Source organism: Halichoeres trimaculatus, unplaced genomic scaffold, assembly GCF_033239565.1.
Source record: "Halichoeres trimaculatus isolate MK-OKI-2021-1 unplaced genomic scaffold, fHalTri1.1 fHalTri1_scaffold_13, whole genome shotgun sequence".
Taxonomy (NCBI): Eukaryota; Metazoa; Chordata; class Actinopteri; order Labriformes; family Labridae; genus Halichoeres; species Halichoeres trimaculatus.
The window spans coordinates 20,300,312-20,326,360 of record NW_027437191.1 but is presented as its reverse complement, the minus strand read 5'-3'; the positions used below and the strand labels follow the sequence as shown (position 1 = coordinate 20,326,360).

Below are 26,049 nucleotides of genomic sequence, written 5' to 3'. Positions count from 1 at the left end.
TCACAAACATACAAAAACACTGTTCTTTAATGGATCAAAATGACTGAAGAGTTTTAGTGATATACTAATCATGATCAGAAGAATACCTGTACCCAATCTTATTACTGATATGGAACTTTTTAACTCTTGTATGCCAACTCCTGGGCCAGACAGTGGGAAGTGTATTAAAGGTCCCAAATTCTTTGCTGCAGTTTAATATGGATTATCGATGTCTTCATGAAATGGTAGTAACATGTTTTGGTCCAAAAAGCCAATAAATCAAGCACAGCAGCATTGTTTCCAGGCTCTCATAGCCCCTCTGTTCAGAACGGTCTGATTTAGTGGGTGTGGCCGCTGATACCCCCCCCCCCCCCCCCCCCTTCCGTGTCACTGAGAGCAGCGCCACAAGCTCTGAGTGCACAGTGTTGAGAAAACAGCAAAGCTCATTTACTGTACATAACAGACTAAAACAACAGGCTAACTGCAGCTAAAGTTAGCATCCTGAAGCTAACACAGAGACAGGGGGACACTGAGAAAAAGCTCTTACATCTGCTCCACAGCACACAGCATTTAAAATACTCACATTTCCAGGGTCCGAGGTTTGTTGGCAGATGGTTGGTAATGCACCTGGATTCAGGACCAGTTTATTCGCTAGTTGTACTGTCCAAAGTTGGAAAAGCAGTCGGCCGTGAAGTGACTAGCACACACATGCACAGTTTTACTGAGTGCAGTTGGCACATTTCCCTGATAAATGAACTCTAGCCACTTAGTCTTGTCCTCTTCCGAGATGGGAAGCTTGTGCATGGAACTATGTCGCTGTTTACAGTCAAAAACAAAGCAGTGATGGCTGCTGGGGCAGCAGTGGGGAGGGGGTTCGGGGGTATCTGCTCTGGTGGACCAATCACGCAGACTTGCTTCTGATTAGTCAAAAAAGGGAATCGCTGATGTCGGCAAACCCCTGAAATTCCAAACAGCCCGTTTTAAGTCAGGATTTTACATTCACAAGCACTACTAAGTACAAGTTTTGTCATTGAACATCACATTTTTTGGGCTGGGAGGAAAGCCAAAGACCCACAAATTTCACTAAAAAACTTAATAAAGTGAAGTTTGCATAACATGGGACCTTTGAGAAACGTGAACTCCCTTTTTTATACAAGTTTACATTTCTGACTGAGGCTCACAAATGACTCACAAACCAATCATAGACTTGAGATAACAACAAAAAATCCATTCTGGAGAGCTGAGAGTGTAAATTTTATTTCAGGAAGTGAAAAAAAGAGGGTAAGCAGAAACATAGCACAGTGTCCAGCATACAGTGTACAAGATGGTTACAAGCATGCCAGGCAGTCCCACACTTGTATCTCACAGTATCTACACGCCCTGTCAGAAGGTAGTCACAGCATAGAGAGGAGACAAGACTGGAGCACAGACTAAAAACTTGTATGGCGCCATATCCAATTCATTTGTAGTTCCTCCTGTTTTTTTGGAGGAGCCAGAGGCCACAGGACTTTTCAAACAGCATATAAAAGTGTACAGCAGTGCAAACTAGCAAGAGATCCCAAACAGTTAACACGGAAGGGGGTCAGAGCTGAAATGGAATATCTACCTGGAAGGGCTAGTTTTAGCTCTGGCTTCCCGCACTACAGCCATGAAAGAAACCGCAAAGTCTACATGAAGACAGGGCTAAAATTTCTGTGTGCATGATCAGTTTCTTTAAATCTGTTTCCATCATTTATTGAAATAATTACCAAACCAAGTCCAGAAGGAGGCTCTGGAAAAACTCTACTTAAAACACGTGTTTGACTGACCTAGCATTTAGAACAAGTGCTGCAATGAGCTACTTTCAAAGTAGAAGCTTCAGAAGTAGTTGGACCACAATCGAGTGCTGACACCCCCTTTTTATAGAAAACAAACAGCTTGAGTTAAGGAGCGCAACTAAAGCATACATTCAAACAACCCACGGCCTTAGTGCTGGAAGTGAAGTACAGTACACACTCAAGAAAAGATACACAAATAAATAGATTGACTTTGTTTTATATATTTAAGCCGTAGCTCTTCAGATTGTGTTGCAGCTGCATGTTGTATAGTTACAGAGTTTTGAGTAAAAGTGACATTACGTCTGTTCACACGATGAATCTGAGTCTCAAGGTTGGACCTCACTCGCTGTTCAAGAGAGTTTGAAAGGAAGACAACCAGACTGAACCTTACAACACCATAACACACACACACTTCAGTATGCCGGGACAGGGAATTGTTTTATACAGACAACTATTTAACAGTTTTAAGTAAAAATGTTTAAAATACAGTTTTAATACTGACTTAAGGGAAAAAAATGCTGTTTTCCAATTTGATTTGACTCACCTCCTTCATTTTGAGAAAGAAGTAAGCCAAAAGAGTGAAAACATTTGCAAATTCCTTTAAGTTGCAACTAGGATTTCCTCTTTCACAAGAGAAGCAAATGGCTGTATTAGGTGGGAGGGAGAGAAAAAAAAGACAGAAAGCAAAAACCACTTAGTGGTAGCTTTTCCCACCAGAAGATACGACAACAGGCTGCAGGATCTGCAACCAGACCAAGGCTTCCCTCCTCCATCCTCGCAAAGCTTCCCCGCAACTTAGAGGTGGAGCAAAAAGCTAGTCCTGACCGAGAAGGACGAGGAGGGATGAAAGAAGGCCGAGCGAGTCCTCCGCTACGAAGAAACAGTCACCGGATTGAGTGAACCGTTCCGGCTGTAGAACTTTGAGAAGGCCTCTTCAAGAACAGATGTGAGCCGCGGCTGATCGCCCTGAGGAAAGAAAGAGAACAGTGAGGGAAAGTGTTTTCTCTTCAGCTTGGATATGCTGTATAGGCTGACATTTCCTGGTCCCGCGGGACACAGGATTCCCGTGGGATTCCCACAGGATGGGAGTCAACTTTACTATTAATCACGGGATTGGGACGGTACAGGATAAAAAGTTAATGGGAGCCGACAGGAGCAGGAACCAATCAGGAAGATAAAACATGGTATGTCATATGTGCTGCCATTTTGTAGTTTATTTCCAGTAAGCCTACACTCTAACGCAAGTGAAAAGAACTACACTTCCCAGAAGCCAACAGTAATCTAAAAAAGAATGGGGAGAAAATTAAATCAAATTCAATGTACTGCCTAAAAATTAGGAGAAGGGGAAAAAAATGGGAGCGGGACAGGAGTGGGAGTCATGTTAGCAGGAGTGGGACAGGATTTTTCTGTGGGAGTGGGACGGGGCAGGAGTGCAAAACCAGTCCCGTGTCACTCTCTTACATGATGTGATTTTTTTGTCAACATGTAATCAATGAAGAGTGATTGTTCCTGCTCACCTCACTGATAAATCCCAGCTGAACGAGCTCCACAGCCAGCTCCTGCACGTTCTCATCTGCATAGAAACAACACAGGCAGATTATCATGCCAGCAGGGTGAAGGAGAGTGTTATAACTCCAACACTGTAATCTACAGCCTGTTCAATCAGCATGCACTGACAGTGTACCAGGATCAGCTGCTTTAAAACATTACATCTTTACAGAATGATGACATCTGACAGTGACTGTTTAGATGCTGCGACAGCTTCACTTGAGACACGGGGATACTCACTTGGTAACAAATCACAGCTTAAGTGCCTGTTCAGTTTATCTTCAAGTTTTAACAGCAGGGTCAGCTGAAATGCAAAAGAGAGAATCGAATCAAAAGTCAGGGAAAACATGAAGCAAAGATTAGACAGATCTAACACCAAGAGGCAGACGCGTGATGTTATCTTTATCAGACAGACAGAGAGAAGTGAAACTCACATGATGCTTGGTGCCCTCATCCACAGGTTCAATGTTACACTGCATCTGAAGGACCTGTGAAGCAACAAACCATAAAATAAACACAATGTTTGTGATGTGAGAACATCTGACGCTTCAACCTGGCATTTTAAGTTACTTCTGAAACAAGAACATGACATGATTCTAGTTTCTCACCTTCCTGGTCTCGAGCTCTGCAGGCTCAGGAGTCGGGGTTTTCACTGATGGGGGAACTATGGGAGACTTCACTGTTTCCTGCTGGGGCTGTTGTGGACATGGTATCCCGAACGCTGTCAGAGGATAGATCCCATTCCTGAAACAACACACAAAAAACAACAAAAACAACATTTAGGGTCCTGGAGTCTGTTACTTAAAAGTAGGAGTTACTGGAGCGCAGATGCCCTAGTGGTTAAAGGGACAGTTCAGTTTTTTTGAAGTGGGGTTGTATGAGCTCTATGTGACCACTAAGGACATTAGATACAGTAGAAAGTTGTCTCCTCTCCCTCAGTAAGACACAGACTGTAATCGCTGGTGACGAGGAAATAGACGCTAACAGGGAGAGACCGTACCAGATTCAAAGGCTATTTTCTCTGCCTACAAGAACTAAAATTAATACCACAGTTTAAGAGTACGCTACATAAAATATTTTTTAAGTGCATTAAGTCTTCGGAAATATAAACATATATCCGGACCTAACTAACTGGTCATTTATCCTTCCGCCCAGCGCTAGTGCGCTCCGTCCCCCCTCCTCCTTTCAGCTGTAGGGAATGTAAACAAGCTATGCTTCGGGCACCGGTTGTAGCCTCGTGGAAGTTTGATCAAGTATCGTAATTCTTTTGTTTGTACTCTAAGGATTGTGAGGCAGCGTAGGAAATTCAAAATGAGTGACTATGACAGCGACGAAGAAGTTTAATTCACTTTGGAACCAAAAGGATACCTGTATGAACCGGAGCACATAGTAGAGGAGCTGCTACAGATGGCGACTGAAAGGAATACAGAGGAGACATCCACAGACGTTCAAAGGTTCGAAGCCAGCCTGTGGCCTCTTTCCTGAATGTCACTGCCCACTGTTGCTCTGTTTACCGCTCTACCCACTGGCCTCTCCACTGTCTAGTTAAGCATTAAAACGCCCACAAAATAACTTGAAAAAATTAGGAGTTTCTGGGTTCAACGCTGAATTTTTGAATCACAAATTGACACCTGTTGGTTTTAAGGTATACTCCAACTTTTTCAGCTCTCTTACCTTACATCTTCCAAAAACTTGTCCAGCTCGAGGGCAGGAAACTGAGACAGCCTGAAGCAAGAAGTAAAATGTGTTATGCAAGCTGAATTCTCCAACTTAACTGGAAACATCATTGTCACTCCTCTCAAACAGGTAAATTCAGGGAATACTTGGGCTTACTTCATCTGAACTCCCTCCTTGGCCTCAACAATCACCAAGTTCGGGTCCATGTTCTTTGTCATCTCTTCTAATGCATTTTCTGGAATCATATCTACAGATTGACAAAAGTGACAGAGATCAGATCACACCAGGAAGTCACCCACTGTTTGACTTTAAAGCAACCCTCACTAGACCACTCAGTGCTGTTGGTGTGAGTGTGTGTGGGTGTGTTTTCACTCACGCTGGTGGCTGACGATGCAGTGTGCGGCCAGAAGCTTGAGTAAGGGCACCTCGAACAAGGCCTGGTGAAACAGCAGCTCCCTCGCTGTGGGTCGCTTGCTGGGATCCACCTCCAGACACTTCTGGATAAACTCCTGTAGAAAATAAAATAACACAAGTTAAAAAAAAAGGTAGGACCTGTAGATTTATGTTCCAGCCGTACATGTTCTCCTTTCTACTAACTCACCCGCTGCAATGGGTCCTCTAGGGACTGAATGGCACTGTTTATGGCTTCTTGGGACACATAAGACGAATCTCCATTACTCTGGATTTCCAATACAGCCATCTGAGGATGTGATTGGAGGAAAATAAGTAAAATTTGAAGTGATTCATAATTGCAGCCAGACACACGAAACATTTAGCAATTTGTAGATCAGAGCAGGTCACATTTCCATTTTCTGGAGTGACGAAGACAGACTTCTGACATCCTATTTTTTATTTCTATGACCACATAAGAAGCTTCTGAGCTCAGAACACAGCTCACCCTGGAGATGCACAGTAAGCACATTTGTTGAGGCGTGTTCTTTTCCAGGGGCAGGGCAAAGCTAGCCTTGTTGCTCTGAGTTTTGTCTGGGAGGCTAAATGCAAAATTAACTCACCCTTTCTGCATGAAACACTGAGAAAACCCCCTGCAGACTGCTCGTGATCTGAACCAACTTTTTCACTTCCATGTGTTTTTTGAGGCACATCTCATAACAGTATACAAGAGGCCTGACTGGTGATTAAAACAACTTACTACTAACATCTGAACAACCCTTATAAGAGGAGCTGATATAAAAACCATCAAAGACATGTTACATGAACAAAAAACTGCTTTTATTCTTTTTGATTTTGTGACCAACATCTGAGAGCAGAACAAGTGGTCCACTCACCTCTAAGGCGCACATTCCAAAGGAATAGATATCCACGGCTGTGGTTACATTGGCAACCGCTGGAGGCAGAAAGAAGCAGATCAGTATCACAAAAAAAACACTCAGGCACAGTGTGATGCTAACAAAGACAGATCGAAGCTTCTTACCTCCATACTCTGGAGCAAAGAAGTGAAGGCTCTTCTGTTCCTCCCGACAGGTTTTCACATGGTTATTGATGGTGTCTGGGGCAACTGGAAAAAAAAGGGGGTGTCTAATTAATGAACAAGATCTACAATAAAAAAACAAAGATCTGACAAAAAATGGATACATAACGCTGGTTTCTCCCTGAAAGATTTCTCCTGCTTTCACTAATCTCTACCTGAGCCGATCTTGATGAGGCCATTGTGCTGGATGAAGATGGTATCACAGGTCAGGTTGCCATGGATAATAGGAGGTTCACAGGAGTGCAGGTAGCTGGAGGCAGACAAATGGTGAAGTAGAAAACAAAAACAGAAAAAAAGTACATTTCATCATCTTGTCGTTTGTCTTACCTGAGTGCAGAGAGTATCTGTGTGCACCAGCGCTTCCAGGCCTGAGAGATAACAAACACATTACTCAGATGTAAAAACATAAAGAGGATTTATATGAACAGTTGTGGATGTCTTAATGTCATCCTGTTTTGTGGCAGCAGGGCTTTCACACCTTTTCATTCATGGTCTTGTGGTTTTTCTTTGTCTTTTTCAAGAACTGTTTGAGACTTCCTGAGGACATGTATTCAGTGATGAAAATCACCTGCAGACAAACACATTGAGAACATCATCTCTTCACATCAAGCATGTAATTTAACGAGTAGTTCTTTAATGGCATCATGTCTTACCCTCGCTCTGTTCTCTTTGACATCTGCCCAGTACTTGTGAAACTTAACAATGTTAAGATGCTCCAGCTGGATCAGATTGTCAAAAACGGCTTTGACTTTTTCCTGTTGGGGAGGAGTGGGGGGTGAAAATCAGATTAAAACAAATACATAATTTAACCATTTCTACAGTGACAGGAAACATTTTGCATAAGTAAAGCTGTTAATATTGACGGTTTCTTCAAATCGTGAAGACTGGAACTTACTTTTGTATCGCAAAAGTGATTTTTACTTTTCATTTTCAATACATTTTACTTCTCTCTGCAGCTAATCAAACTGTCTTCTAAGAGTGAGATTGATTTTCAATTCTCAATCGCAAATGAAAGTTAATTAAGGGCGATTGTGTTGCATAAATTCACAGACCACTAACCATGCCTGATCTTGCAGCTCAGGACTTGTGATTAGGGATGGGTACCGAAATAGGTACTTTTATCGGTACCGACTGAAATCTGTCAAAGGTACCAGGTACCAATTCACAAAAAATCAAAAGGTACCATATTTAGGTACCTAAATGCGTCTTTGTGAGTATGAGGGAGTGGAAGAGTAGGCAATTTTCCATGGTGGAAATGAACACAGCATTACAAGGTTATATATTAAAGAATAAATATGTCTAATTGAAAATCAAAAAAAAATATTATGAAACAAACGTATATTTTTTTACCAAGTAAGCACAAAAAAGTACCGAAAATTGGTACCGTTGAGTACTGGTACCGATTGCCAGGTACTGGGCATTGGTACCGTATCCTTTCATGTGCGAAAGGTACCCATCCCTACTTGTGATATACATCTGAAGACAGAAATGCTGCCGTTTACTAGAGTCTTGAACCAAGTGGTCTCTAAGAAGCTCAAACCAAAACTGCTGGGAGAAACAGGCCTCACTAAAAAAAACTATCATGAGCTTTCTCCAACAGATGTATTAAGTGTTTTTTTAAATCAGTGAAAGTCTGTAACAGATTGCATAGAACCTCCCCAACCTAGGCAGAGAAAATGCAAAACTGTCAAACCGGATGCCGGGAATGCCAAAAGCAGCATGCAAGCGAGAGCTTTAAATACCTCTCCTTCTGATCTGCTTACTTCCTCTCCTACAAATGTCTAAAATTTTTACTGTGCCGAAGGGTACAAGTTGAACAGCTTGCTCAATGAGCTTAAAACCAAAGGAAGCCAGGAAACCCACAGGCTTCTACTGCAAAAAAATTAAAAAAAATAACCCACCACACTAAAAAACACAACCACCCTGCAGACAAAATCTGTATGATAATACACTTCGTTGTTGCTGGGAAGACATCCTTCTGTCATATGCATCCACCCACCTCCTGAAGTTTGAAGTTCTTCCTTTCTGAGAACATGACTTCATTCCACACCACCTCAACCCCTTCCTCTGTATCCATAGCCAAGTAAGCATTATCGATCCCAGGGACGTTGCGCTGATTCACCTAGGAATGTGAACCAAAATAATGTATCAGGTTTCATCTTTACCACATAAAGGTAGTCCTGACTCCTCTGCTGACATATCTCCTACCTCTTCTCTGCGTTTCTGCCAGCGCCCACACGGGCTTTCCTCCAGAATCTCTGACTCATCTTCACTCTCCTCTTCCTCATCTTCTGTGGCTGCAGTAGCTGGAGGCTGGGTCACCATGGACACTGGAGGTGATACAGATGACACTCCTTGACCTGTGGGAGCAGCTGCTGCAGACTCCGGCTTCCCCTCCTGGACTGTGTCCGGGGCCTGTTTGTTCTCTCCCTCAGACATACTCTTAGTTGTCAGGCCCTGAAGCCGGCTGTGAGACACAGGAAAGCACAAAGACGAGATTCACACTTAGGCAGCGCCTTAAAGTCAGCCTAAAAAATGCTGTGCTGAAACCGTGTAATTCACACAAAAAGTAGCCCAGAAGACACAGTGAAATGCACTCAGCAGCTGGACTCAGCAGAGGAACAACCGATGAGACTTTAAAGAAGTTAGCTAATTTAGCCATCAGCAGGAAGGCCATAATGAAGCACAACCTACTGTTAAATTTGATAAGTAGTTGAACATACGTGTTAAAAACAGGAAATGTGACGATGCCAGCTCCAGTTTATCAGACTCCCGCCGTCGCTGATCAATCCTGGTGTGTTATTTGTTTCGCTTCTTTAGCTGTAAGTCTTGGTTCCTCAGATCAGCTGCAGCTAGCTCTGTGGCGATGCTATGCTAGGTCCTTGGCAGCGGTCCGTTACTGTCTTAATTACAGTAGATAGCAGAAGGAACAACCGGCAAGCGTGTAACAACTGTCACAGACGAGGCTTTATTCACTTCAACCATTAATGTTTCTCGATGTTTCAGTTGCCGGCCAGCTGACGAGCTAGCGACGGTTTTAGCAGCCCACCGCCCCTCACTGCTCCTCAAGAAGACTCCAGCTCTGCTAATGTATGCTCAGAAAATTAGCCAGTGAGTAAACTACTCTGTATTATCACGGTCCTAAACGCGTTTAATGATTAATAACATCACAACAGGTCATAAAAACTCGCCAGGAAAAAAACAAGGAGAGGTTAGTGATATCATTAACTTTATATCATCGAACACAACGGCTGACTGACTCAAGCTAGCGTCACATTTAGCCTGATATGATGGCGACAACTTCCAGATGCACTCTGCACTGCGCGAGCTCCGTCACGTCAGAGCCGAGCTGGGTTGCCAGATACAGTCCCATCCCCCTTCCGCGGTGTAATCTTGGTATCAATAATATTGTAAATTTGTGAAGTGTAAATTCATACGGCCTAAAAATATTTATTTTTTAATTTTATTTTTTTTTTATCTTTATTTTTAATTTTTTAATTTTTGTTTTATTTTAATTAATTAATTAACTAATTTATTTATTATTGTTATTATTTTATTTTATTTTTATTTTTTTGGTGGGGGGGGGGGGGGGGGTATCATAGCAACATATCAAATCATACTATGAGACTATGCGATAGTATCACAATGTATCAGTATATGTTGATTTATAACAAGTGCCTCAAGGGGAAAAAGCAAATATAAAAACCGTTTCCTCTACACACCTGCAAGAGTTTACAATAGGCCTGTCCAAAGTCAGTCAGCCGATTGTGGCCACGGTCTATTCTTATATGGCTCCCAGCTCTCATCCTAAAATCTATCAGTAATGGCACTATAACTAATCATTTTCTGAATTATGTGTTTTGCCGAACAATAAAAAAGTATAGCTGGTAAGGTTTAACAAAACTATTTCTTAACTGTTGACAAGCTAGCTTAGTATAAAGCTAAAGCTCTGAGCATTCTGCAGAAACTCAAATACTCTTGTGTTTAAATAAATGCATCGTAATGTAACCCATCGCAGGATACAAGACTAGATTCAAATTACCAAGTGGTGTGGAATAGGCAAAGACTTAATGTAACTGTAATCCTAGAACATTTATTAAGTGTTTATTGATGACTAACTAATATCATCACATACAAGCTGGTGATTTAAGCAAAATTGCAGTAAACAATGAATCCTCTTTTCTTATTTGATATCTGGATAAACTGACAGACAAATAGGCCAAGAAAAACTGAATCATGGCAGTTTAGCAGGCCACAGCAGACCATTGGAAAAAAAAAACACACACACAAACGAGACATCTGTTTCACCACTAGGTGTCAATGTAGATGGTTATTATAAATGTTAAGCAGTTGGAATAATTGATATCTACTTCGTCATGTATTATTTTTGAATTTGCATTTGCAGTGACATTAAGATGAGACATTCAGTCATTGTTAGTTATCTTCAGATTTTGTTGCTTTTCTTTAGCATTTATGCCAGGCTTCATGGCACCAGGAGCCTGGCAGGAGTCCTAAAGTCTTATAGATAAGAAACTAACATACATTCAAAAACCTTGTGCAAAGGTTACATGAGCTGACCTTGATCTATCTTAATGTGATTTATGTCCATCAGCAGTGTCACAATATTATAAGGTAGACAAATTTTGGATAGTCCCTGTGACCTGGAAATGTTGTGGCATGGTCTGATCAGTCTTTGAGAAGCCTCCTCCCCTCCTTTAAAGAGGCCTATATTTAGGTCCAGCCAGCACTGGGGACACAACACTGACTGTGGAAGAGTTGGTGTGAGGGGCTGTTACCTCCTGACCTCCTACGAATAGTGGCAGTGTTTTCCAGCAAATAAAGGAACTAAAAGTGATTGCCAGAGTCAGGAAGTTTCTCAGGACGGTTTCACAAGTCTATGCTGCTTCTGCAAACAAGAGGAGCTCCTGAATCTCTACTTGGATTCTATGAACTGGCTTCAAGACGGGAGTATCTAAAGCTGAGAGATCTCTGTTAAAATGGAGAACAACACGCATGAAGGTAGAGTGCCTCTTGCTGAGGAAACAAAGGTGAAGGTGCTCTTTGAAACAGAAGCATCATTAGGCCCTGATGGTAAAACTGACTACCCTCCATCTGGGAGTAACTCCATCTACTCTGCGATTCTGAGCAGAAATGAGGCTGTCAAGGAAGCCAAGCGTCTCAAGACTTTTCTGGAGCTGCGAGACAAATACGTGAAGAAGAAAGTGGTGTTTGAAGACCCCCTGTTTCCTGCTGATGACGCCTCACTCTTTTACAGTCATAAACCCCCCATGAAGATTGAATGGAAACGTCCCTCGGTGAGTGCACATCATCACTCATTTAATCCCCCAAGTGAACCCACACTTGATACAAAAGTGGCTCTTCTTTGTGTCATTCCTACCACAACATGATGGTGGGAATGTCAAGTTGATATGGCTACATGTTTATGGATGCATAGCTTTGAGTTGTCACCTTATACAGTAACAGACAGCTGACTCTCACACAGAGGGAAGGGATGCACTATGCCAGGGCTGCCAACTCTGAGCCAACCAAATGTTTATTCCTGAGTTCAAGAGAGGGTGTATGAGCCCTCTTACTCTGCCTTTGCAAGGGATCGGGCTTCGACCGGTTGCTGTGAGAGCAGAAATGTATTTATTTATTCAAAACAAAAATTGTTTAGTTGGGACCAGAGTTTTAAAAAAAAAAAACCTTTCCCTTACTCACGGTATGTAAAAAGATACAAATTTTAGATAACAAAATGCTGAAAAAAAAGACCCAACAAATGACATTTACCTTTTTTTTCTGCATTCAGAATCTTATAATAACAAGTGTACAGGGGTGTAAATGGTGTCCAAAAAAGGCACATCTTCAAACAAAATGTTATGAAAGCAATTTAGTGTTTCATCGTGTCTACATTATCTAAAAACTATTAGTTCATGAAAAAAAGAAGAAATATTGTAGCTTACATTTGTCATTTGTCATACTGTTTTCACAAATTGTGTTTATTTTTAACAGAGCTTTGCAGTGAGGTAAATGTGACATATAGTGAGTACAGAGTAGTTAAGAAAAAGAACAGTTTAGTGTCAGGAAATTTTGAGCTATAACGCTAACTGCAGGTTAGCTTAGAAAAAGAGCAGACACAGAAGAAATTAGCTAAATGAGGAGTCAAACAGACAACACAGTATGTGTTAATAAGTGAGATTTATCCGTGCTAAGCTCACCTTAACTAAGGTAAATGGCTGCTGGTTGTAGAAACCCAGAAAGACCCCCTAAGACTAATATCAGCCATATGGATGCACATTTGATCAAACCTAGCTAATTTCAAACTAGCTTTAATACTTACTTGACATAGTTTGTTGTGTAAAGTTATTATTGTATTTTCACATTTCTGTAAAGTTTCCATCTGTAAAGTATGGGATACCAGATAAATCAAGAAAAGGTGAAAACTCTGTTAGCTCTTCTGAAGATATGTACCTAGTTAGCTTAGCTGAGTGGTAGCAGGAAGCCAGCCAGTCAACAGGTTCAACAGACAAGATTGTGTGTATTATTTTTGTGGCTTAGAAAGGCTGTTATATGGGTTTTGACACAGTTTTACCTATTTACAGCCCTGCTACTGAAAGCTACCAGCTAGCTGTTTCTTATTGATCTGGACCTTGTAGAAATAAGATCTGATCTTGATCTAACTCCATGCCAATACACAAATAAGAATGTTTTTCAAAGTTCTTAAAATAATAATAATAATAAAAAGATAGTTATCACAAAACAAATTATTTAACATGAAAAAAGGTGCCCCTGTCATATCACCAGCTTGACAGTACAACTTTTGGGCTGTATATGTTTGAAGTAGCAATAGAGGCAGTCACAGCTTTCCACTTTCATTATCAGATTTAATAGAATTGAATTCATTTCTTTTTCATTTCTGCCAGTCAAAGCAAAAGTGAAAATTACTATAATTTTGGGGGAAAAAATCCAATGTAATATGAAGCTTGATTGCTCCTGTATGACTGGTGGTAACTTAAGCCATTCATCAGCTGAGCCTAATGATACATCAGCGGGTTCAGCAGTGGTGCTAGGGCTAAATTAGGAACATGACTCTGCTTTCTTACGGCCTCAGTTATCGTCAATCAGATGATGAGGTGGGAAAGATCAGTGCTGCGGTTTTAATATGAGTGTGTGAGCACTTTTAGAAGCCTAAAGAGTTAATGTGAAAGGTATCTGATATATTCAGTAATAAGGAAAAATTACAATTATTAATCACACAGATGTATTGTCTCATGCTGCATTGAAGAGACAATTAAGGATCCTCATTCAGCATTAAATCCCTCTCAAACAAGCAGTTTGAGATTTAGGGAATGTTATAAAATATCTGAAAACATATCCATTAGCAACATAACTGTTAAAGTAAAGTTTACTGTAGTGACTCTGTTAGTTAAGCTGTAGGGTAAGTTGAAAATTTCTCACAGCCAATCACTCTGTCATGTAGATAGTTATGAGGTGAGGGTCCCTCTACATTCAGCAGAACATTATCACTTGTTTAGGGTCATGACCAGGAGCCCTCTAACAGCTGCTTCCTCATAAATATGCAGTGAATGCAGAGAGAGGTTTCACAGTCCCAGCAGCTCAGACTCAGCCAGAGAAAATTCTACAACCGACTTCAGTTTCAGTGTCGGGCCCTCTGAGTGTTTATCATGTCAGGTGTAGATTGGTCAATTTTGTTGCGTGAGAAAGTAGATTTGAGATATTCCACAGAGTAGCCATCTTGGATCAGCTGATTGTTTATGAATCTTTGACAAATTTTGCATCTGCCGTTATAATTTACATGCTGTGTCATACTGAGAATGAAATTCTAGCTCTACACAATGTGCTCTGAAAAAACATCTTGATACTATCATTTTTTGCTCTGACAGGAAATTTGTGACAATCCTGAGTTCATCATTGATGGCGCCAACAGGACAGACATCTGTCAAGGAGAATTGGGTAAAATAACTCAAATGCATCCTGATACATATAAGCAAATGACACAGTATGGCTGAGTATTTTTATTGAACAACATTACTTTTCTTTTCCTTGATTTTCTGAGTTCCTGTATCAGCCTTGAGTCAAAGATTGGCTCAAACGTAGCCACCCTCTAACGTTGATGGATGACACTTGCAGGATGTCTCTCTAATCTGTGACACCTCTGATGCTTAGTGGAGCGATATGCTTGGATAAAGTGTTTCATACTCCATGAATCTGCTGTTGACAGGTGACTGCTGGCTGCTGGCTGCCATCGCCTCTCTGACCGTGAACGAGAAGCTGTTGTACAGAGTGATTCCCCCAGACCAGAGCTTTACTGAGAACTACGCTGGCATTTTCCACTTCCAGGTCTTTAAATAAACATAAGACATATTTTGATAAAAAATCTCTGTTTAGTTTTCAAACAAACTAAAAAAAAACCTGTAAAAGCAAAACAATTTCTATATTGTAATCTTTAATGCTTGTGTGAGGGACTAGGTGTTGGACAGGCGGGCTGAAAAGACAGTCTTTTCATTTTTTTCCATTTTCACCCCATATTTTCAAATTGTTTGTCAGACTTCATTTGAGCTTTAATCCATCTGTTTTTTTCTTTTACTCAGCTCTGGCGCTACGGTGAATGGATCGATGTGATCGTGGATGACCGTCTCCCTACCTGTAATAACCAGCTGGTTTTCACCAAATCCTTCAGGAAGAACGAGTTCTGGAGTGCTCTCATGGAAAAAGCTTACGCCAAGTTAGTACAGTTTATCAATGTACTTTGCGGCCTCCTTGATATCAATTTACTCAACTTATGTTCACATTTCCTTTCTGTTCCATGAAGAAAACTGCGAGTTTGTCACTTTCTGAAAGATTTTATACTTTTTGAAATGAAATCTCCTCATGTTATGACCAGTTGGGAGGCCTACAAGATTTTTCATCCCTCTGAAATACCCGACAACATCAAATTCAACACTTTCTCCTTTTTAAGATGATTTATTATTTTCAGTATTAGCCCCATATTCAACATTACAGCAAACTTCTGGGGCCTGTATGGCTTTGAAAAAAAAAAATGTAAGAATCATCAAGGTTGTACTAGTAGCTGGAAAATGATTGGCCAAAATAAATAAAAGAGAAAAGTCAGTGACAGTAAATCATATCTCTATTATAAAACATTTTTTTATATAAAATGGCACAGAACTTCACTAACAGAAAAATAACATCAACCATTTTGAAGAATCTGTCAAACAAAATTATTTACACCCTAAGAACAATCAGCTCTCATCCTGTAGGTACGAAATGTATCAATGAACTCCATTTGAATGTAGTTTTTGGAGCATTCATTAAATGAAAACAACTTTTCATTATGTTTCCTCTAGTGGCTTTGAACATTCTCCAGTCCAACAAACTAACCATGATGTTTGATCTCTCTCTTCAAGGTTGCACGGGTCGTATGAAGCCCTGAGAGGCGGCAACACTTTGGAAGCCATGGAAGACTTTACGGGAGGAGTGACTGAGTTCTTTGAGCTTTCTGAAGCACCCAAAGAACTCTATAACATCATGAGGAAGGCGCTGGAAAGAGGCTCACTGATGGGCTGCTCTATAGACGTGAGTGGTTATCAAAGCAGTGGAACTACAGAATTGAAAAAACACAAAAGATTGGAATAAATCTTCTTGCTAGTTTGACAACTTGGAATCCAGAATAAATTTATCCATTTTAAATTTCATACACTGAGATATTCTTTATCAGAATCAAGTTTTGTCTGCTCTAATAGCCTTTATATGATGTGTAAATCAGGTTTTTTCAGCCAGTGAAATGGAGAGTCGGACTGAACAGGGACTGGTCAGGGGTCATGCTTACTCCATCATAGGCCTTGCTGAGGTACAGCACAGCATCCACTCAATGTGTGTGCATGTTTGCAAAATATAATTCCTTTTAATAATACTGACAGTGTGTGGTTGTTTCCTAGTGTGATGAGGCTGGAAAGAAGACAAAGATCCGCCTGATTCGCTTACGTAATCCCTGGGGTTGGGTGCTGTGGAAGGGACCGTGGAGCCCAAAGTAAGAACTGATCCAACCTCAAAAGATATACCTTTATTAGTCCCACAGGGGAAAATTCCACATTTACAGCAGCAGCAGGACACAAGAGAAGCAACAGTAATTAGTCAAAATAAAAATAGAATTAGCATATATAAATACAATTAAAATGAAAATAAATGTAAAAGAGCATGAGCCTTTCATCCATATCAACTACAATACCGATTACTGCACACTGGAGAGGTTTTTGTTGTAAAGTCTAACAGCTGCAGGAAGGAAGGACCAGCAATACCTCTCCGTCACACACTTCGGGTGGAGCATCCTGTCACTAACAGAGCTCCTTAGTGCAGTGAGTGTGTGTTGGAGGGGGTGGGGGTCTTTGTCCATCATGGAGGACAGTTTGGCTATAGTCCTCCTCTCCACCACCTCCTCCACAGGTTCAAGAGGGCATCCCAGGACTGAGCTGGCCCTCTTTATCAGTTTGTCCAGCCTCCTCCTGTCAGCTGCTGTGATGCTGCTGCCCCAGCAGACCACTCCATAAAAGATGGAAGAGGCCACAACAGAGTCGTAGAAGGACCCCAGGAGTGCCCCCTGCACCCCAAAAGACCTCAGCCTCCTCAGCAGATAGAGTCTGCTCTGACCCTTCTTATAAAGTGCAGTTATTTTATTTTTATATTATTAGTTATATTATTAGTTATATTATCATATTATACTATTATAATTATAGTTCAAAAGATTCTGTAAGTATTAAGCTGCTTTAAGTATTAGGAGTCAGAAAATAATTCTGGGCTACTTGTATTTTCCTGATTTTGAGGAACAGTGAACATCTCTCTAACTTTCTCTCACAGCTCAGATGAATGGTCCACTCTTTCCATCGCAGACAGAGAAAATCTGAAGAAACAGACTGTAGAGACCAGTGAGTTCTGGTGAGTAACTCCAGTATGATCACTACCATAAGCCTTTTTTGAACTTGTTCAGTCCTTTAGTTAAGCATGAAATCCCTTTTTAAACATGAAATCATGAACTCATGGGATTCCAGCATGAAATATTCAACGCTAGTGTGCTCCCATTCTAGTATTCTCACCTGTTGTTTGTTACTATCTGTCAGCACAGAACTCAATAACGTTTTTTTTCACAGAGAGAAAAGAGTTATTGTGTTAACTTTTCACGTAATAGAACCTTGTTTTTACTTTTAGATTGCTCTGTAGCTATGGTAAAGGATAAGGGGTGCTTGTAAAACAAATTTTAAAGGGTTAAACCACCGGAGGATAAAAAAAAAAAATCTGACATCTGTCAAAGAAAATCTGACTTTTAACTCTAAATTCTGACTCTATGCCTACTATTCTGATTTTCATGTGCAAAAAAGAAGAACATTTCAGATTATGACTACCATCTCTCACTTCTGTAAAGATAAAATTACGAGATTTTGTCACGGATCCTATGAAAAAAAGTTCACCTGACTTAAAAGTCAGGGCAGAAAGATAATGAGGAAAGCCAGCACGTCAACATTTTTCTTTTTGTTTATTTCCTGATGATGACCTCCATTTATCAGAAGTAGAAAAAAAAAAGTTTTCTCATGCTGCCCTTCACATTTTATCCTGTGGCACTCATCCTCTTTCATGGGTAGCACCCTCTGACAAGATAAATTAAAGTTTATGGATTGCCTTTTTTGGCATGCTAGATTGAAACCGACACTAGCATAAAGGGACAATACCAAGTGCTGAAACTACATCTTCAAATTTTTTGTCCTTTTTGTCATATTTAAGGAGAGAAAAGCACAGGCTTTGTGGAATCATATTAGAACTTTTTCCCTTAACTACAGCTATCCAGTCCATTGTTATGTGTAAAGCTGTGATTGCAAATCTCGTAACTCCCTAAAAAGTCTGACGTTGACAAACTCAGGAAGAAACCCTAGAGAAAGAGAAGCAGGATCTTCTGAAAGGATTTCCCTTTATGTTTGAATTTCCATGACAAATAGTTTCTCATCCTCTTTCATTTCCCTTTAACAGGATGTCTTTTGATGATTTCAAGAAAAACTTCACAAAGCTGGAGATGTGTAACCTGACCCCCGACACACTGCAGGGTGATGAGAGACACACCTGGACTGTGTCTGTCAATGAGGGACGCTGGGTGAAAGGTAGCTCTGCTGGTGGCTGCAGGAACTTCCCAGGTTGTTTATTTTTTTAATTTTACCCTCTGAAACAAATACTTATCAATCTCTTTTTGCATCTTAAGTTGTGGATTATTTTTCCTGTGTGGGTGATTTTCATGTGAACCTTTGCAGACACGTTCTGGACCAACCCTCAGTATCGGCTGCAGCTGTATGAGGAGGACGACGACCCAGAGGACGAGAAGGTTGCCTGCACTGTTGTTGTGGCTCTGATGCAGAAGGGTCGAAGGAAGCAGCGCCATCAAGGGGCCAAATTTCTCACTATTGGATTTTCACTCTATGAGGTACTGATGAGATGATCCTGAATGAGTCAGTGTTCCTGAAGGACTGAAAGAGCTTGTATTAATATATTTTTTTAACCCATTTTTTCTGTCTTTGCAGGTGCCAAAGGAGGTATGCCCATCTTGGATCACGCCTTTTTTGTTTGTAAATTTAAAAAAAGTTAGATAAATCCATAGTAGTTTAACAAGTTTACAAAGTAATAGTCAAAAAACTTGTAGAAACTATAAACTGGATCATGGAGAAGCAAGTTTTTTTCTTTTCTTCCTCTAGTCTTTGTGAAAATAAACAACTGCTTCATTTTTACATGCTACTATCTTTGACAGCTGCCTCTGACTTTTGTGGATCCACAGATGTGTGGAAAGAACCAACATCTACCGAAGGACTTCTTCCTGTATACAGCCTCCAAAGCCAAATGCAAGACCTACATTAACCTCCGGGAGGTGACTGAGCGGATCCGTCTTCCTCCTGGGGAATATGTCATCATCCCCACGACCTTTGAACCCCATCAAGAAGGAGAGTTCATCCTCAGGGTTTTCTCGGAGAAGCAGAACACGTCTGAGTAAGGAACAGGGAGGGTGGGGTACAAGCTGTGTATGGAGGGGTAGCTGATGTTATTTTGGGAGTCTGTTGATGGTAAAATTTTTAATTCTTCAGGGAGTAACATGAACTCTTATGTGTCTATTTGTCTTCACAGGGAGGCAGAGAGCACCATTGGTTCTGACCAACAGGTTTGCTACTTCTGGGCTGAGAATGTGTGTTGACAATTCTTACTGTTACTGCAGGTGAATGAGCTCCAAACAGCAGAGTTTAAAAACTAAATGTTAACAAAATTGTTTTTAATGATGATTGCTTCTTCAAGTGATGACATAAATGTTATCACGCACCCTGTCAGCTCATTGCATCTTAAGCTGGCGCAATGAAAACAGTTGTTTGGCATAAACTTTAGATGCAAAATAAGCTGGCATGTTCACTCAACTCACTGCTGACTTCAGAGGTCCCATATTATGCTCCTTTTCTGCAGTTTAATATGGATCATTAATGTCTTCGTGAAATGGTGGTAACATGTTTTGGTCCAAAAAGCCAACAAATCAAGCACAGCAGCATTGTTTACAGGCTCTCATAGCCCCTCTGTTCAGAACAGTCTGATTTAGTGGGCGTGACCTTCATATGTAAATGAGCCACCGCTGATACCGCCCCGCTCTTCTGCGTCACTGAGAGCGGCGCCACAAGCTCTGAGTGCACAATGATAAGAAAACAGCAAAGCTCGTTTACCATAACATTACAGGCTAAAACAACAGGCTAACCACAGCTAAAGTTAGCATCCTGAAGCTAACACAGAGACAGGGGACACTGAAGAAAAGCTCTTACATCTACTCCACAGCACACAGCATTTAAAATACTCACATTTCCAGAGGTTTGTTGGCGGGTGGTTGGTAATGCACCTGGATTCAGGGCCAGTCTATTCGCTAGCCCTCTGTTGTACTGTCCAAAGTTGGAAAAGCGGTCGACCGCGAAGTCACAAGCACACACATGCACAGTTTTACTGAGTGTAGCTGGCACATTTCCCTCATAAATGAGCTCTAGCCACTTAGTCTTGTTTTCTTCTGAGATGGGAAACTTGTGCATGGAACTATGTGGCTGTTTACAGCCAAAAACAGGGCAGTGATGGCAGTTATGGCTGCTGGAAAAGTGGGCGGGGAGGGGTCAGGGGGTATCTGCTCCAGTGGACCAATCAGGTCAGACTTGCTCCTGATTGGTCAAAAAAGGGAATCGCTGACTTTGGCAAATCCCCAAAATGTTTTACATTCACAAGCACTACTAAGTACAGGTTTTGTCATTAAATCACATTTTGTGGGCCGGGAGGAAAGCCAAAGACCCACAAATTTCACTAAAAGACTTAATAAAGTGATTTTTGCATAATATGGGACCTTTAAGCTTCTTCTTTAAGGGGTTTCTTTCTGCGACACACTTTTACCCTGCAGCATCAGTTTGAATTGCAGTTGTAGTAAATCCCGTATATGTTACACACATTGAATGTGTCTGTCCTATCCCATTTCACACTGTGATCAAAATGTATCCGACAAATTTAACTAACAGACCTGAAAATCAAACTGTATCCTTCCTTTTCCCCTTCATTTCATCCCTCTGTCCTCCTTGTCTTTTTGACCATCAGCAAGACATGAAAAAGAAAGAGAAGGTAATGCATGCATGGAGCAGTACCACTTTTCTTTTTTGCTTTGCTTTTCCCACTCTCCATCGTCACTAATTTATTATGGTTGGAGTTTTATTTCTCATTCAGATTACAGACTTTGACAGAACTTCGATTTAACTCTCTTCTCTGTTCTGTTTGTCTTTTATTACTCTGCTCCCCTCTTTTCCAACCACTGCCTTTACCCACATGCCAGCCTATTGTATTTGTGTCAGACAGAGCGCGAGCCAACAAAGAAATTGAGCACGATGGCATTCAGGGGGAGAAGAAAAAGAAGAAGAAGGTAACTCTCTTGTTCCAGTCCATCATACTCACAGTGCTCCTAAACAAACATGCCACACCATTAAGAATAAGAGCTTATAATGACACTCACATGATCAAATAACTGTCAACCTTATGGCCCTGAGAGTGCAGTCGGTCAGGTCCAATATCACCCCTGAGCGTAAAACAACTGACTTTAGGCCAAATGATCTCAAATGACCCAGCTGCACCTGTTTTCCTGTAAGGCCTCAAAGTATATGAGCCAGCTTGTTTATGTCTCACTGTAATGTGCTGCCCTCCTCTGGTACCATGAGGAAATGCATCCTGAGATTATGAACCACTGACTAAAATGCTATTAGTAGTGCAGCAGGGAGAAATATAAAAAGTTAAAACTTGTTTCAGCATATCAGCTCCTGATGCAAAGACTTGTCTAATGATGTATCGATAATGAAGAAAAGCAGCTTCACACCCATGTCTGTGAGTTAAATTTAAAACATTTACATTCCCCTTCTCTGTGAATTAACTAAGGCTCATCTTATCTCATCTCATGGAACTAGAGAAAAGGTCAAACAGACGTTTATGTTTTAAACTTTTTCGAAGACTAAAACAAACCCAGAGGGCAGCATTTGCTTTAGCTAAATAAAATACATTAATGTTAAAGATGTAGGAAAATCCTCTCAGACATACAGTAGATAATGGCTGGTGACGTATTTTACGCTGAACTACTATCAGTAACACCTGGACGTTTGGTTTGCAATCTAGCTAGCTTTAGCTACAGCAGGTTTACCAACTGTTTCAATTTAAAATTTTCACTCTGTTTGAAATCTTCTCTATTCGTGTTTATTTATTTGTTTTGTCAAATCAGCTTTAACAGGATAGAAGGAGAAAGAAAAAAGAAAATAAAAAAAAAGAAACACAAAATAACCGTTATGCTAATGCTAAAGCTAGCTAGCTTACACTGTCACATACTCAAAGACCAAACGCAAACACATTATCCTTAAGTTGGTATGTAGGTTTTAAAATGTACGTTTTCGAATTTAAAGCCATTAGATGTGTGTTATTTTTGTAAAAAGGGAAAAAAATAATCTGTCTTTGTCAAGTAATTAAAGCTGTTTCCTTGGTTAATGTTTACACAGAGGAAACTTCTAGAGCCTGAGGAAGAGACTGAAGAGGAAAAACAGTTCAGACTCATTTACCAAAAGATTTCTGGAGAGGTGAGTAAACAGGGAGGAGGGTTTAAGAGGAAAATAGAATACTATGGGCATTACTTTTACAGATATCCTTTTTAAAAAATATTATTACTTATATCAAGTTATGGAGTTAATGCAGGATGTTACTGTGCCTGATTCATTTCATATGTTCAAGTTATGGCCAAAACAACTTATTCACAAGATAACTTTTAAATACACACAAAATGTTAGCTCATTCTCACAAAGTAGTTAATAACCTTACAGGATTTCTGGGGCTCTATATGTTTGTAATACTTATAATGCTAATCTGCTCCTCTCTGCATCAGGACATGCAAATCTGTGCCAATGAACTGAAGACTGTCATGAAGAACGTTCTCTCCAAACGTGAGCAAACTGAAAAGATTGAGATCATTGCTTAGTTTCTGTTGCATACAGGCTGGTCACACTGAGCTGTCTTATTCCACAGATAGTGAAATTAAAAGTGATGGTTTCAGCCTTGAAACATGCCGCAGTATGATTGCCTTGATGGATGTATCCTTTAAGCTTCATGATAGGTACAAGTTTGTTGACATAGTAAGGGCAAATGAACACCTTTCGTAATTTTCATATGGTACTTATAAGGCAGTTACCTCTGAACTTTAAGAACTATAATGGCAGGTTATTGAAATTTTAGCTGTTTGAAGCAGTTCAGGACAAGAAATGCACTGGATAGTAACCCATTCACTTGTAATTTTGTAAAGTTCCCTTGATAAAAGTGCAATCTTAAGAAGTATCTAGTATTTTTACTCCATCACAAAGCTTAAATAAATGGTATTTGCTGTTATTTATGGGGTGATAAAATTAAAATGCACCATTTAGCTTCACGCCACTGTTTGTTGTGGAGTTTCTGTAACTTTTTCATCAGACTGATTGCACAGGGAAGCTGAACCTGCAGGAGTTCAAACACTTGTGGAAAAAGATCAAGGCGTGGCAGGTATGACAGGGATGACCACTCTGAAAGAAACTGTGTGAGTGAAACTGCAAGTTTTCATGTGTGTCCATCTCCTTATATGTTTACAGCTGATCTTCAAACGCTATGATAAAAACAAATCCTGCTCCATCAGCAGTTTTGAGATGAGGAACGCTGTAAACGAAGCAGGTATGCACCATTTAGTACAAAGCAATATAAAGTTGAACTACATTCTTACCAGCTATGTCAGAAACAAACTTTGGGGTTTAGAGGCTCTTCTTTCAAACCTGTCATGCGAATTATTTTTTGTTCCCATAAAGGGTTTCACCTCAACAACCAGTTGTATGACATCATAGCAATGCGCTACGCTGATGAACACCTCAACATCGACTTTGACAGTTACATCTGCTGTTTTGTGAGGCTAGAGGGCATGTTCAGTAAGTACAGACAATAATTTCAGCCTAATTACCACTGCACCAATAAATCCTGTAGGACTTACAGGCAAAGGGATGAACTTCTTGTTTTTTCAAAATCATCTACTGATAAAATTATTTAATATCAATTACATTTTTCGTAAAATAATGTAAACATCCCAATAGCTGCTGCTGCATTCAATTGCATAAATTTTAAAAACTGAATCAGATATAAGGATCTGTTTCTTCTCCTCCAGGAGCATTTAATGCCTTTGACAAAGATGGAGATGGAATAATCAAACTCAACGTCCTGGAGGTAGGAAAGGCTTCCTATGGTACATGAATTCTTTAGGATTTTGTTTTTGTTCAAGCATTTTGTGTAAAGACCATTTAGGTTTTATCTCATGATCATTTTCAGGGTTGGAGAAGTGTAAGTTGTTTTGACTCCCTGAAAATATCAGAAAACATGGAAGAGGATTAGGGGCACTGGGGGAAAAAATTGTGTCAAACAAACTTTTGATTATTATTTGGCAACTTAAGTCAGAATTCTGAGGGGGAAAAAAGACAGAATTCTGGCTTTAGTCTCAAAATATTAACAATAATAATACAGATAATTATTAAGATTTTTTTTTTTTATAGTAGCCCTATTTTCTTCATTTGTAATCTGATCAGATTAGCCAAAAATGTTGATCCAAGGCACTCCTTAGTGTATGAAAAGCTTTATTAATGATGGTAAATCTCTATATAGAGCAAGGGTGGCCAACCAGTCAGAGACCCAGAGCCACAAAAACTACTGTGGTACTATCAAGAGCCACATCACACACATGGTCTTACTTCATTTCACACATAAACAAAATGACATAAAAAGAAAGTCAATACATTTCCATCTATCTATCTAACTAGATAGGTAGGTAGCTATGAGCACATGAGAGGAGCACATGTATAGAAGAGAAACCGAAACTCAAGTATCAATTCCACCAAAAACTCCACCAGCTGATTTCACTGATTACCTCACCTACAAGCAGATAGCAGGGACTAATCAGTGGAAATCAGCTGGTGGTGTTTTTGGTTGGAAAGAAAACCTGCAGCCTCTTGGCCCTCCATGGCACGAGTTTGAGATCCCCATTTTAGATTGATCAGCACTCCACTACTCATAACTATATATATCTATTATTTTTTTTAAATGAATGGATTGAAGAGCCGCACACTGAAAGGCAAAAAGCCACATGTGGCTCCCGAGCCACAGGTTGGCCACCCCTGATATAGAGTCTTGATGTCTTAACTGTTTGGGTTTATGTTTCTTGAACTATGGTACAGTCGACAGCCTTGCTTTTGTTCAGGTTCTTAACACAGTTTCTGGTTAAAGGAGCTGAGCTCACTGGGATATCCTGTGGGTAATACACATACTACTAACAAGTGCCTCATACGACCCTTCTTCAAACAAAAAACAATAACAGCAACAAATAAAAAGACTGTTGCTTCATTACTGAGGTGATGAGGGCAATTACCCATTGATTTCTATTTACCAGGTATTATAAAAATATAAATTTCTAAATCAGCCAAAAAGGATCAGGTCAATTTAAAATGGTGTGTCTGTTACATGTAAGAGTTGCTCCATCTTGTTTAGGCTGTGTTATTGTGTTACAATGTTAAGTGTATGTTTGTTTTGTCTTTTTTCTCTCCAGTGGCTTCAGCTGACCATGTACTCATAAATCACAAACTGACGTTGCTGCAGGGAGGTGGTACTTGTGGTTCACGACTCAACTTCTGTAAAACTTAGTGCATCTTTGTTCAGATTTGTGTGGTTATCCTTTCTGTCATCATTTGGACGTTGGCTGCGCATATTAACTGTTAGCTTTATTTCTGCTCATTTTTGAGTGGGTGCCATCCAACATGCCATCCAACGGAGATGTAAACAAAATGTAAGCAGTAAAAAGCACGAGTGAACATTTAACTGAGACATCACTGAATAAACAAATAATTTAAGTTTTCTTTAATACAGTGGAGGTGAACACTGAAGAGTAAACTGTGTTTTATT

General features: G+C 40.2%; 2 protein-coding genes across 2 annotated transcripts; one reads left to right on the top strand and one right to left on the bottom strand.

The window, feature by feature from the left end:
- Nucleotides 1–1,825: 1,825 nt before the first annotated feature.
- Nucleotides 1,826–9,852, bottom strand: nrbp1 (nuclear receptor binding protein 1). The gene is made up of 18 exons (XM_074685404.1): nucleotides 9,234–9,852; nucleotides 8,719–8,977; nucleotides 8,510–8,632; nucleotides 7,164–7,265; nucleotides 6,989–7,078; nucleotides 6,838–6,878; nucleotides 6,666–6,760; nucleotides 6,454–6,537; nucleotides 6,308–6,366; nucleotides 5,623–5,721; nucleotides 5,398–5,530; nucleotides 5,178–5,268; nucleotides 5,019–5,069; nucleotides 3,953–4,088; nucleotides 3,779–3,832; nucleotides 3,585–3,648; nucleotides 3,314–3,369; nucleotides 1,826–2,762 (listed from the first exon to the last, which is right to left on the bottom strand). The coding sequence occupies exons 2-18, from the start codon at nucleotides 8,947–8,949 to the stop codon at nucleotides 2,667–2,669; spliced, it is 1,605 nt and encodes a 534-aa protein (XP_074541505.1). The 5' UTR covers nucleotides 8,950–8,977; nucleotides 9,234–9,852; the 3' UTR covers nucleotides 1,826–2,666.
- Nucleotides 9,853–11,305: 1,453 nt separating this feature from the next.
- On the top strand, nucleotides 11,306–25,921 carry capn3b (calpain 3b). Its single transcript, XM_074685323.1, has 22 exons — nucleotides 11,306–11,825; nucleotides 14,415–14,484; nucleotides 14,753–14,871; nucleotides 15,123–15,256; nucleotides 15,939–16,107; nucleotides 16,298–16,381; nucleotides 16,470–16,561; nucleotides 17,386–17,463; nucleotides 18,547–18,707; nucleotides 18,822–18,991; nucleotides 19,089–19,100; nucleotides 19,340–19,548; nucleotides 19,684–19,717; nucleotides 21,395–21,481; nucleotides 22,596–22,673; nucleotides 22,976–23,033; nucleotides 23,116–23,180; nucleotides 23,554–23,622; nucleotides 23,709–23,787; nucleotides 23,919–24,035; nucleotides 24,269–24,327; nucleotides 25,697–25,921. The coding sequence occupies exons 1-22, from the start codon at nucleotides 11,508–11,510 to the stop codon at nucleotides 25,721–25,723; spliced, it is 2,289 nt and encodes a 762-aa protein (XP_074541424.1). The 5' UTR covers nucleotides 11,306–11,507; the 3' UTR covers nucleotides 25,724–25,921.
- The last annotated feature ends 128 nt before the right edge of the window (nucleotides 25,922–26,049 follow it).